Genomic DNA, 13724 nt, shown 5'->3' with positions numbered 1-13724 from the left:
CTAAAGTAAATGCAATTGTAAAATGTGCAGAAAAAAACCTCGAATTAAATCACCGAAACAAAAATATTGCCATTATGTCTGATAGTCTAGCTGCCTTAAAAGCACTTAAATCCTACGAAATCAACTCCAAACTAGTATTTGAGTGTATAGGAAAACTTAAGGGGGGAAATCCCTCTGGAATTTTTTATTTTTGCATTATTTTTTTTTTGCGTGATAAATTTATTTATCAACCGAAGAAACTATTTTCAGTGGTCTTAGCCTTAAATGAAGCCTCAAAAGTGCCTAGATAGTCCCGAAACCAATGCGCTCCGAACCTACCATAGTACGAAAACGAAAACTTTAAACGCATTTTTTTTTTTAAACTAGTTTTTTTCCGCGCCGTGCAATGTAACTCAAAAACTAATGAAGCTATCGACTTGAAATTTGAAGCAAATTACTCCTTAACAACATGAACCTAAAAGTTGAATAAAATTTGTACAGTAAATATTTTTTTTAACTTCTTCTTTGTAAAAAAAAACATGGTTTTTTTCGTTTTTTTGATTTCTAATTTTTATTTTTCATTAAAAAAAAATTAATTTAGGTTCTTGCAATGCGTACTAATATCATCTAACGGAAAAAAATTTCCTTTTTGATTTAAGATGATTTCCTGGACCTGTAGATTGCACTGCGCAAACAATTTCAAAAATTTTTTTTTCAATTCTTGATAATGTCAGTAATATCTTTTCTTTTTCCAAATTTCAATAAGTGCTTTCAGTTTTTCATAAAAAAATAGTGAAAAAGGTGTCGTCTGGAGGGATTTCCCCCCTTAACGAACTTGGTAAAATAAACAAAGTCACTCTCCACTGGATACCTGGGCACGTTGGTATCCAGGGAAACGAGAAGGAGGATTCTTCTGCAATAGCGGGAGCAAGTTCCCCTTTAATGGGACCTGAACCGTATTGCGGAATAGAAGAAAACGTTGTTAAGATTTTAAAAAAATAAAACTACACTCAGGGAAAAAAATAGCTATTTTGTAACTATTTGCATAGTCACTTTATAGATATCAATGAAATTTCGCGAATAACTATTTTTTGACAGAAAATAGTTAAAAATGGGAAACCGACGAAGTTACGAATACCAGAGTTACGGGCGACAGAGTTACGAGCGTCAAAGTTAAGCAAAACCGAAGTTACGAAAAACTAGAGTTACGAATTCTTAAGTTATGTTAAGCTATGACATGTGATTTTTGGGTTGGCAACAATTGCGAGGAACGATATGTTTACATAAACATAATGCATGCAAGCAGTATGCCCCCTTGCAATTCCCCTGCCTGGGCTCACTATTACAGGATTTGGGGTGGGTGCGAGTTGGGGTGTAGGCAAATTTTCTTTCTTTGAAAAGAAAATTTGTACATACCCAACCTTGACCTCACCCCAAATGCTATAGTGTGCTCAAGAAGGGGGGGTTGCAAGGGGGCAACCCCTTTGATACACTTTGATACGCCTTGAACTTCATACCTATACCATTTTTATTTATTTTTTAAAATTCGTTTTCTTTCGAAATTTAAAAGTTTCCTCGAATCCAAAAGAAACTTTGTACGTACTCAACCTTGACCCTACCCCAAATCCAGGGGGCGGCATGCCCCCCCCTAACCCATCTCACTTTTATACGCCTTGAACTTCATACCTTTACCATTTTTATTTACCATTCTAAGGATTCTTAGATTCAATTTCAAATGGCCTAAGAGAAGCAACGAAGTTGTCTGAGATGGACAGAGGACCCAAAAAGGAAGTTAAAATCCCGAGAACCCGCGAAGCGGGCAAGGCATATATATATTGGCGAAAATAGCCAAAAAAAAATGAAAATCTGATAAAATGGTTTTCAGTATTTGATAAGAAGTTTATTGAGGCAGTTTATTTCATTGATTAATTTCATATTTAAATTGACAGTTTTTTTTTGTATTTTACGTGATTTTTAGAAAATTTCCCCTCCCGCCTAAACGGAGGGAGATAGACCCCACCACCACATTAAAAAATGATTGTATTGAACTCCTCTACAAAATACTGTTATCAATTCTTGTCGCCTAAGTTATCGTACTCGTGCCTAATAGTCACATGCTACAAAAATAAATTTTTAATTCGTACCCATTTTTGACTAAAGCAAAAAAACACATTTTTTAGAGATTTTACCTGGTGCAGGTTTTCCTGCACCATTAATGAAGATTTTATCTTAAGTATTAACGGAGTTATTAACATTAACATGAGTAAAAACATACCAAAGTAAGTGTTTTCTTAAATCATCGCTAAAGGGTATCAACTTTGAAGATAGAGAGTTACTGTAAAACAATTTTTTTCTTAGAATATACCCAAGAATCATCCCTCAAAATCTTCTAATCTCATTCCGGGACACCATGTTTTTATAAGTAATTTAAAAAGTAATTTTCGATGCACTTTGATATATACGCACGTTTTTATAGACAAAAAAAACTATTATACGAGCGTTTTTCAGAAACTATCAAATTCCTCCCTTGTTATATTTGGTTTTTAGCAAAACAAATTCTCGGATTACTTGCAAAAGATTCTCATTCAGATTAAGGTTGAGGCCTTTTGCTGTCCATGCGTTGCAACGCGTTGTCTGAAATTTTTCTAAATTAAATAATACTAAATTACAACTTTGAATTAATAAAATTATATGTTTTTTATTTGTGTATTAATCTTAAATATAAACTTACTTTATTTCAGATTATTTTTTAACAACATACAAAATTTTTAATATACTTAAGGGCAATAAATGTGGGCTGAAGTAATTGATACTGATATTTGTAAGTATATAAAAATAGGGATTCATATAAAAGCCCTGTTCCATTGGAGGTGGTAGTTTACTACTAGTAGATATTTTGGTTAATCTAGTACTACCATCTACTCATGCTCTTCTTCCCGAGTAGATACGATTTGTATTGAATTCGTTGAAAGTGCGTTCCATTGAAAATCGCTAGTAAACTACTAGTAGTACTTTGCCACCTCCTAAAGGAACAGGGCTAAAGTAGCTCAATTAATAGGAATAAAATTAAATACGCTCGTCCAATTTATAACCCGTCCCTAACCGACAATATTGTTTTCCAGAAATTTTAAGTGATTATTGCTTATTTTAGTTAAAATGTCTATAAGCCTGTTTACAACTATTGTTATATTAACTTACAACAGCTTAACAAATATTAGGAATCATTAACATATTTTCGTTTATCAATATTCAGTACTTACTCAACTTTCATTGTGAATGCATATAGTCAGATAACATAAGATTTTTTTTGGTGGAATACAAGAATAAATGAATACTTTATTAATGAATACAAAAAATATCGACTCGTATCTGTGTATGTATTTCGTTTTAGCAAGCTTTACATTACATACAAAAAAGTAAATAGTTGATGTTATTCACAAAATTTGTAAAAATTGTTGGAGTACACTAGATTGTTCCTAGGAACCATGATCTGGTGAAAACTAGAGACACTAATTTGGCTAAAGATTTGAATTGAAAAAGAATACCCTTTAGGTAAGCTTTTTATTGATTTATTGAGACGAAGAAACTGGGTTTAAGTGGAAATGAAAATTGGACTTTGGCTGATAGAGGAAAGGTTAGTTAGAAAAGTAAAAAATGTGGAAAATTTGGGGAAATGTTACTTTAAAACTACAATCAGAAAAGGAATTTTTTAAGGATAAGTTTTTTTCAGAGTTAGGTTGCACTATTATATTTTTTTTAATATGCTATCCATTTTAATCTTAAGCTTTCCATATTGTTAAAAAAAAATAGTTTGCTTGTTCCGAAAAGATTATTGTATGATTTGATCTTGCCTCGTCAGATTTCCACATATTTAGCATTCAATGTGACTCATTTTGGATTGCGCTACCAATCATACTGATAGCGAATCTTTGTCGTGTCTGAGGGCAACTTTGGACGGTCGTATTGGTCTTACAAAAGCGTTTAAATCAGTGATCCAGTTGATTTACTTATTATATTTCAGTTGTGGTACTATAACCGTCTGGCGGAAGTTGGAACTTACCGAAAGCGGATGGCAATTAGACAATCTTGGTTTTTACAAATTAAATTTGAACCAGCAATTATGCGTAACTTATCATCAACTACATAAATTAGTTGAAGGTTTTGAATGAACAACAACAACTTGTGTATGTTACCACCAAGTTCATAGACTCCTTTCAGTTAGTTTAGTTAAATAAAAAGAAATAGCTTTGCAAAAACGAAGAACTTGAATTCCTATTACATTTTGAAACTAAAACATTTATCTACACCCCTTTCATACGTATAAAAGAATCACTACCCTAATCTAATAGTTAATTTTAACTTGTTGACATTGATCCAAATACTCCATGATCGAATTCCACGGACCTTTCTATTGTAATCATCGACTTTAATTCATTCAAAGATTCAATCATATCAGGTTTATTTTCATTGCCTACGCATTCATTTACATCTGTTTCGCTTTTCTTTGGCTGATTCGCCTCTGCTTTAGTCCTAAAGAAGGAAGAAAATTATTATAATTATATAGAAACAAATTGAAAGACATTTTACACTTACTTTGCCCTTAAATCTTCCAATTTAGGAATCCCAGCTGCAATACTGTTTTTTCCAGCTGCTTCCATCGCCGCCAACTCAACTGGGTGAGATTTCTTTTTATGACTGCGACAATTCGAGCCATTGGCAAAAGTTCTATCACAAAAATCACATGTATAAGGTTTAAGACCCGTATGCAAGATGAGATGGTTTTTCAAAGCTTTGGCGCGTTTATACTCGTTGCCACAATAATCACATTTGTGTTGTTTTTGATCCGAGTGGACAACCATATGCATTCGTAGTGTTCTTCGTGTATTCAATTTTAATCCGCATACAACACATATATAGTTAGTTTCATTGTGAATGTCTTCGTGTATCTGGAAAGGATTTCAATTTTCTTAAAGTTAACACAAGATTTATATGTACATAATTGTGGATATACATAAATTAAATGAGCTCATAAACTAGAGTATCAAGGTATGTATTACTTTCTTAAAGTAATTGAGTTTTCAGTTAATTCTTTTATCATTCTTCAATTTACACCTCTAAGTAAACAGTCAAGTACTATACTTCTGCACGAAGCCTCTAGCTAGGTGCTTTTCGAAGGGGTAAACCTTTTTAAATGCGATTTTTGTAACTCTGGATTTTTAAACGATCGAATTCTTTTCAGTGTCCCTGTTCTGTAGCTTTTATCAGTGGCGATAAAATTTAAATGACTTTAAAGTCCATTTTATCTCATCAAAATAAAAGAAATTTTGATCAAAAACATACTGTTTTAACTCATAAATTTTGAATTTGAATGCAAATTTGCTTTATTTAGGGAAGCTAATGAGTTTTTGAGACGTTCAAAAATGGTTATCGCATGTGACAAAGTTACAGATCAGGGACACAGGATATCTTTTTATGAAGCGTTAGTGGAATTTTTTTAGATTTGAGTTCATAGATTTGTTAAGGCTGTTAAACGTTTATTTATCATTTGAAAGTACGATATTTTGTCATTTTCATCTAGCTCTTTTTGGGTTTAGAGATATGTATAGGGTAAATAAACCGTTTTGGCATTTAAGATATTTTGTTTAGGTGTCATATTTTATTCCACAGGTGTGTGTCGTTGGTGTCAGTGCTTTGCAGTTGCCCAGTGAGTGTTTTGGTGTCTCTTTATGTTCATTGCTGAACCTGCAGGTAGCACTGTCAGCCAGACCAAGGTTGTTCCGGTCTATTCTCAGTTTGCAGTAGCTCTGGTATTATTCTCATGTAGTTCCTGCTCAGGTGTCAGGTGGTTGTAGAATTGGTGTCATTTTTGCCTGAGTCCAAGAATTTCATTCCGAATTTTTATTCTTTTGACCTCTCCATATTTTTGTAACATTTGTTTGATCATGTTATCTCCAATACTGCAATATAGTTCTGTGCCCAACAGAGGTGACGTGACGTGTCCAGAAACTCAGCAAAGTGTTATGTTATTTGCCTTGTTAAGTTTATCTAACTTTCTCACAAATCTTTTTGTTGAAATTCCGTTCTAAAAATTTATTGATAGCGGTTATTTCCGTTTAAAATATGCTAAAAACTGCCTTTTTGGAATCAAAAATTTTATTCTAGGCCCAAATGTTCCTGTCTTTAACTATACTTAAGGCCGTACCATTTTCCTCCTTGGCGAATCTCATGATTGCTCTTTTCTCATGATTCTCTCTTCCGTTCTTGTGCTTAGCAGTTTCTCAATCCATTTAACTATTTTGATGGGAACGCCCGTACTAACAAGACCCTTTTATATCTAGGAATGCACAAAGTGCAGTTTCTTTAGCATCTAATTTTTATTTAGTATGTTTGTTTATTTGTAAAAGGCAATTTCAGTGGACTTTTTCGCTCTATGGGCGTGCTTTTCAGAATTTTCAGAATAATATTTGTAAGTATATATTTATTTATGAATTTATCAATTAATTTTTCCAATGTTTCAGTAAAAATGAGCTTTTTGAACTGTATGATTTTGGATAAGTTGAATCTGTCTTTTCTATTCTTATAGGACTTCTGTAGTGACATCTCCAAAGTTTCTCATAAATATTCTTCTCTATTCTAGCAATGAAGATTACTTTAGCTCCTCTCCAAAGACTTGGTATGCAACCAAGTGCTAGCGGATTCCAAAAGATAAAATTTTCCTCCTTCAATATTCGATCTTTGTTATGATTAAATTGATATTCAGTTCACATATACCTACCCTTCTGCTCAAATTTATCGCACATACTATTTGTTTTACAGAAAAGTCCTACTATAACTTTATGTCACAGCATCATGGTTATTTTCTTAAATGAGACAGGAGTGATCTTAAATTCAAGGTATGGAATTAAAAGTTTGGGGGAAGATTTGGAGGGAGATTTGCTGCAGTGTCTGTCATCCCGCGAACCTTTAAGAGAAGAGTCATAAATTTTCATGGAGTAAGATCTGCTTTACGACACGTACGAAGTAATTGAGCTCTGCTAGACCTACGTTAAGCACCCAAAGATACTTGACTGATATCCTCGAACGGAATGCGGTTTCAATCACCACTAGGCTTGGTTCACAGTTTAGCCTGATGCATGATAATGCATGCTAGAGTGATTTAAGAATATCTTCAAGATTTCAATACGCCGCCGACTCTGGATTGACCACATAGAAATCCGGATTTGAATTCAATAGAACATGTCTAGGAAATATTTTAAAGATGCATTTGCGACCGAAATCCACCTCGAAGCAGACTTGATCAGCTGAAAACTGAAGTGTAAGAAGTGTTACAACAAAACCTTCAAAAGTTAATTCGTGGAATGAACGGGCGACTCCAGGTTGTCAAATGCGCTTGAGGAGACAATACCAAGTATTGAATAAAATTATTGGAAAGAACTGTCACTTGCCTCCATTTTTTTAAATTTTTTCTCTTAAAAAACAAAAATTATTTTAATATCAGTTCTCAGACCTTAAATTTCTAAATTTGGTTCATCTTTTTTTTGGTTGATAATACTGTTGCAGTTTAACATTTTTTCGACTTAATAAACAATAAGCAAACACAAAAAAATAAATCAAAGCATTTAAAAGCCATTTTAAATAAGATACAGGGGTAAAACTAAAGAAGAAAAAAGTGTGCGTTAATTTTGAGCAGGAGTGTAGTTTTGATTAATAATCAGAAACTCATCAGATACAGGAAACCTTTATGAATCCGTGATACTGGTAGAATGTTTAGCGTAAGCAAAACATTCCAACATGAGCTTTTTAATACAAATTGCAACTTTTGGGTAACTCTCTCCACTAACTTTAAGAAAGTCATTGAGTGGTTAAGTGACTTTAACGATTTTTATAACAAAAAAGCAGGGATTTACGAAAAACGCTTAATCTACTTAAACACGCAATAAAAATACTTACCTTAAGTGTCTGTTTGTTTTTGAACAATTTATCGCAATGAGTACATTTCAATGGTCTCTCAGTGCTATGCGTCAATTGATGGTCCCTTAAAGCCCAATATGTTTTGCATTTCTTGCCACACTCTTCACAAACAAATTCCAATGGTGCTTTCGGTTCTGTATCTTCTACTGTAATTCCATGTGCCTTTTTCATATGCCGACGATGAAATTGAATTCGAAAAAAGCTCTTTGGACATTTTTCACATTTAATTGGTTCAGTTTGCATTCTCCTTCGATTATGCCTCTTTTTTGGCTGTGTTTCTTCTTTTTTTCTCTTCTTTGGTTTCTCCCCAGGAGAATAATCATCCGAAAGAACTTCACTCTTAAGCGAACCATCTTCATCGGAACTGTCTCCATGAGCTGAAGGTATTCGATCTGATTGATCCAAATAATCTTCATCTGCTTCCTCGGTTTTAATAGCAGTTGTATTTAATACATCACTGTCGACGTAATGCAATTCATCTACATCGATCATTTGTTCGTTCATTTCTATGGGCATTTCTGGAAGTTCTACAGCATTGGCTACAGGTACTTTTAGATCAAATTTAACATCAGACATCGTATGGAGCTCATAGCGAACTTTGACTTTGTAGGCGTCTATGTCATCGTCACCATCTAATAGCTCGGCAAACATGGCATGAACTTTTGATGTTCTTTGAGATAAATTAAGGATTGATTTGGCTAGAAAATAGCACTGAACGCAGATCATATTTGGCCAGTCGTTAAAATGGTTGATCTTTAAGTGAATTTATATTTTTTAGTTAATTTTTGTGATAAAAGAGAATACAGTTTTGTACTTACATCGATTGAAAAACATTTGTTTATTGTATCAGATAGGGGAAGGCCTTTTTCATCCTCGAAGAATACGTTGACATGAGTATTGTTTGAGTCTTCGCGGGCACAAAGCCGACACCACTTCATCCACTGTTTCACCATTGGATTAATTGTATTGATGTGAATATCCAAAATTCTAGTTTATTGATAAGTTATGAATTATTTTTAAGTATAGTTAAAATTTATAATAAATATGCAAAAAAAATTGTATTACATGTTGTTTATTAATCAAACATCTAAAAAAAATTGACAGCTTTAAGGTGGGTACAGTTTTTGTTATTATTGTTGTTTGAAACTGAATTATAAGAGAACTCAGATGGGATGAAAAAATCGATAACGAAAATAATTCGATGTTATTCATTATGCCGATGCAGTAATTTACTCTCGGGGAATTCACGCAAGAGCTTCCCTTATTTTGAACCATAGAGGAAGGAATACCTAGAGAGCCGACTCGTACCCCCCTTACCTAAAACACCCGCAAATTTAATTTCAGATAATCTCTCTTATTTTTCTCTTGTTTTCCTATCTGTGAATACGTGTGAAAAGTACAATTCGTTTAATACCTTCCTTTCACCAGTAGATGTCCTCACAAATTTTGAATTTAAACATGATTTTGGTTTGTACATGAACTTGAATAGCTCAAATAGCTCACTCCAGACACCCACCTTTCAATAAATATGTACAGAAATAAAAAAAAAGGTTCGTGTTTTGAATTTATTATATTATTTTTTTATGAATTTATTTCCTACTGAGCACTTAAATTGTTTTTAATTGTTTTGAGCTCAACTCCACAGTTGAATGTGTTGGTGCCATTTAAAATGCACGGGAAAACTACCACATATAAGCACTGTGGAGTTTTTCCTCTCATTGCAGCTTGTAGGGTGGAAGAGAAAAACCAACCGAAGTCGCGTCTCTAGGTATTCCTTCCTCTATGTTTTGAACAAGGCTGAGTTTTAAAATTTTATAAGTGCTCAAAAGTTTCAAAATAAAACATTGTACGTAGATGAAGCTAAATTTTAGCAGACCTAAAATTCCCATACAAGTTATCGATAGTTTGTATGGGATCAATTTAAACCTCCATACAAGTTATCGATAGTTTGTATGGGATCAATTTTAGCCAGGATACATTTTTTCAATTATTTATATGGGAGCTAAAATTAATCTCAATCTGCGTACTAGGCTTAAATTTAAAAAAAATATTCCCAAATTTTCAATGTTTCCATACAAATTATCGATAAATTGCAGGTATTTTTCAAAGTGTTTTACTTAAAAAATCGGTAAAAGCCGGTACGCAGATCGAGCTAAATTTTAGCTCCCATACAAATTATCGATAAGATGCTCAGATAAATATTAGCTTGGACACATTTTTTCGATAATTTGTATGGAAGCTAAAAACTTAGAAATAGACCGGAAGTACAGGTACCTTAAATATAGGCCAATATTTATTTTTAAAACCAGTTTCTCAAAAGTATGCAATGTAAATAACATAAACCGGAAGTTTTGGTGTCCTTAAAAAAACACAGTAAAGTTCTAAAAGTATGCAATATAAATAAAAATAATTAAACCGGAAGTTAAAGTTTCCTTTCCATAGGCTATGCTGTTTCCTGATCAGACTTCTGAAAAGTATGCTTTCAAAAATATTAATCAAAGTTTAAACTACCTAAATATAGACTTTGCTATTTTGAAAATATTTTCGTATAACGTACCTTTTTGAAATCGTTTTTCGATCTATGGAATTGGATAGACAATTAAAAAAAAAAAACAATCATAACCCAAGAACGTTGGGTGCTATCATAATTGCATAGTAAAACTCTTTAATTTACTATCAGAGTGGTAAAAGCTTCAGGTTTGGAATTTCAAAAACTCTCCATATATATGTATATCGTCGGCACAAAGCCAAAACCGCAAATCTGCATTTTTGGACATTTTCACTTTAATGCGGCATTTATCTTGTCATCGGCCCCTCTATCCACTGCTTCGACCCTAATCATCCATCTGTTGCCTAAAAGCCTGAAATATCAATTTCCGTAGCACGAGTTCCCATACGATTGCATGAATTTCCAAAACTTTGAAGCCGTTTTTCTCAAAACTTCAATTTTGCAGATTCGTGGTTTTGGCGTTGTGCCCACGATATGTATTCTCTTAGAGCCAAGGACGCTCTATTTCAGCTATGGTTGGCTGTGTTAATTTGTGGGTCCCTTCTGATCGATAGCAAAATGATTTTATTTTTAAGCCTTCTATTCAAATTTTAGGTAAGAATAGTATAATCTATAGCATAATCTTTATCTAAAGAAATATTTGTAATAGGGTGAAAGTTATCATTGGTTGTTCCGAAAAGTTTATGCATGATTTGTATGAGTATCCCAAAATCTTCAAACACGGTTTTCATAAAACGTATAACAGTTTTTTAAAGGCTTATGTTCAGCATTCGCAGAATGACGACGAAGTGTCTTTTTGAATTGGCAGATTCAAAAAAGTACCGCGTAATTGTATTCTTTCAGACGCATACAAATAAAAGACTTGTAAAAAACCATAATTTTTAATATCATAAATTCTAAATTAAATAAATCTAAACCTAAATTCGGTTGTACGATAAAATGGAAATGTTTATCGACCACCAATTGTCTAGATTCAATCTAGATTCAATAAGAGGTAATGGTCTCTAGATAATAATATGGCAGTAACACTAATGAAATCGACTTTTATTTGTTTACGAAATAAGCCCTTGTCAAGAACAGAAAAAAAAAACACAAAATAAGTTATCCTCACATAAATTTTATTATTTACTACCAAATAAGAGTGCGTTAGGACGTACTCTAGTTTGGCTTTTATAGAACCACACAATTTGCAAAAATTGAAAATCATTTGAATCAGTTTTTCAGAAAAAAAACTATTAATGAGACACTAATCTTAAAACTAATTGTACAAGTTCGTATTTTTAGACGAAGATTGACCATCCGCCGCGAGTAAATTGTCTAAAAATGTTGGTAAATAACTTTGCCTAGTATCTGAATTTATTGCTGATGTGGAACCAATTTCTGATACTGCTTCCATAGTGCTACTGTGATTTTCTAAAGTTATTTTGTCTTTTTTCCCATCCTGAAAAAAGTCATTAATATTAATTAAATAACTAGCGCCGAAATTTATTACTTACTAATAAAGCTTTTAAGTCTTCCATTTTAGGAATTCTGTTAGATGTTTTATTCAAACCGGTTGCTTCCTGTTCTGCAAATTCGACGGGATGATGTCTTCTCTTATGGATACGACAATTGGCTGCATTTGTGAATGTTTTTTCACAAAAATCACAAAAATATGGCCTTAACCCAGCATGTGTAATAAGATGATATTTAAGAGCTTTCGCTCTTTTATATTCCTTCCCACATAAGTCGCATTTATGTTTTTTCTCCTCCGAATGCACAATCATGTGCTGATTGAGCGTTCGCTGTGTATTTAATTGAAGTCCACAAACAACGCAAATATACTTGGTTTCATTATGTGTATCTTCATGACGCTGAAAATAAATTACACTACTTTTAGCCTTGATTATTTAAAATAGTTTAATAAAAAAAACTTACTTTTCTATGGGCAATAGCTTTGAATTTCTTATCACAAAACCTGCACTTATGTTTTCTCTCTTCGGTGTGCGTGAGTCTGTGGTCATTGAGACCCGACTGTGATTTATATTCCTTGCCACAAGTTTCGCAGATCAAAAGCTTAGGTGTGATTTGTATTGCAGTGTCGTGTGTATTTAGCATATGTCGTCGATACATTTCTTGTTTTATAAAGCCCTTATCACAATCAGAGCAATGGTATTCTTCATTTTTAATGCTCTCATTTTTAGGCTTTTTTTCTTTTTGCGGTTTAAATTTCCTTTTTGTATATTTCCTCTTTTTTGGTTTTATGCTCACTGATGAATCAGAATCACTTCCAAGCGAACCATAATTTTGTGAACTTTCTTCATCCTGTGTTGTTTTGTGACCTATATCATCGTCAATGTCTACTTCCTCGGTTTTAATAGAGGTAGTTACAAGGTCACTGTCGATGTATTTCAGTTCACCAACATCGACCATTTGTTCGTTCATTTCTGAGGGTAAGTCCGTAAGTTCGAAATCATTAACCGTCGTAATAGGTATAGCTACCTTGAGGTCAAATTTTATATCAGATATCGTATGTAGGTCATAACGAACTTTTACTTTATTAGGGTCTATGTTATCGAGGCAGTCTAATAGTTCTGCAAACATAGCATTGACTTTTGATGTTCTTTGAGCTAAAGTTATTATGGATTTGAGTAGGGAAAAGCAGTGAACACAGATCATAATTGGCCAGTTGTTAAAATGGTTAATCTTTAAGTAAGGAAATGTTTATTAAATGTATTTTTGAGAATACAAAAATCTAGCTTACATCTATTGAAAAACATTTGTTTATTGTATCAGATAGGGGAAGGCCTTTTTCATCCTCAAAGAATATGTTTACATGAGTATTGCTAGAGTCTTCACGGGCGCAAAGCCGACACCACTTCATCCACTCTTTCACCATTGAAACAATTTGTATTGACGAAATAACAAAGATAAGCAAGAATTGTCTATGTTTTTATTTGTAGACTTTATTTAATGTTGGAATGTTTAATTTAAATAGAAAATACAAACTTTATTACTGGGAAAAATAGAAAACAAAACAATTGGATGGTTGTTTATACTGATATGTGATATGTCAAATTAAGTTGACAGAAGTAGGGTAAATGCAGTTATGTTTGTTATTTGTAAATGGCATGGTATAAAAAGACAAGAGGTGCGTTCTTTTTCTAACAATAGTCAACTATTGTTAACTATCGTTAACTTTTGTCGTTCCTAAACTACAAAATAGTTACGATTTGTAACTATTTGACAGATGAACATCGTTCCTAAACTCGTTTTGAAGTGTCAA

At 33.0% G+C, this 13724-nt stretch overlaps 1 protein-coding gene across 1 annotated transcript; it reads right to left on the bottom strand.

The window, feature by feature from the left end:
* Nucleotides 1-2651: 2651 nt before the first annotated feature.
* Nucleotides 2652-13501, bottom strand: LOC129915190 (gastrula zinc finger protein xFG20-1-like). The gene is made up of 8 exons (XM_055994665.1): nucleotides 13203-13501; nucleotides 12377-13144; nucleotides 11956-12312; nucleotides 11719-11900; nucleotides 8769-8940; nucleotides 7930-8703; nucleotides 4573-4925; nucleotides 2652-4509 (listed from the first exon to the last, which is right to left on the bottom strand). The coding sequence occupies exons 1-8, from the start codon at nucleotides 13335-13337 to the stop codon at nucleotides 4335-4337; spliced, it is 2916 nt and encodes a 971-aa protein (XP_055850640.1). The 5' UTR covers nucleotides 13338-13501; the 3' UTR covers nucleotides 2652-4334.
* Nucleotides 13502-13724: the final 223 nt, after the last annotated feature.

The sequence above is a fragment of the Episyrphus balteatus genome, chromosome 3, assembly GCF_945859705.1.
Source record: "Episyrphus balteatus chromosome 3, idEpiBalt1.1, whole genome shotgun sequence".
NCBI lineage: Eukaryota > Metazoa > Arthropoda > Insecta > Diptera > Syrphidae > Episyrphus > Episyrphus balteatus.
Note: the sequence above shows the minus strand (reverse complement) of the source record. Positions and strands in the feature narration are given on the sequence as shown.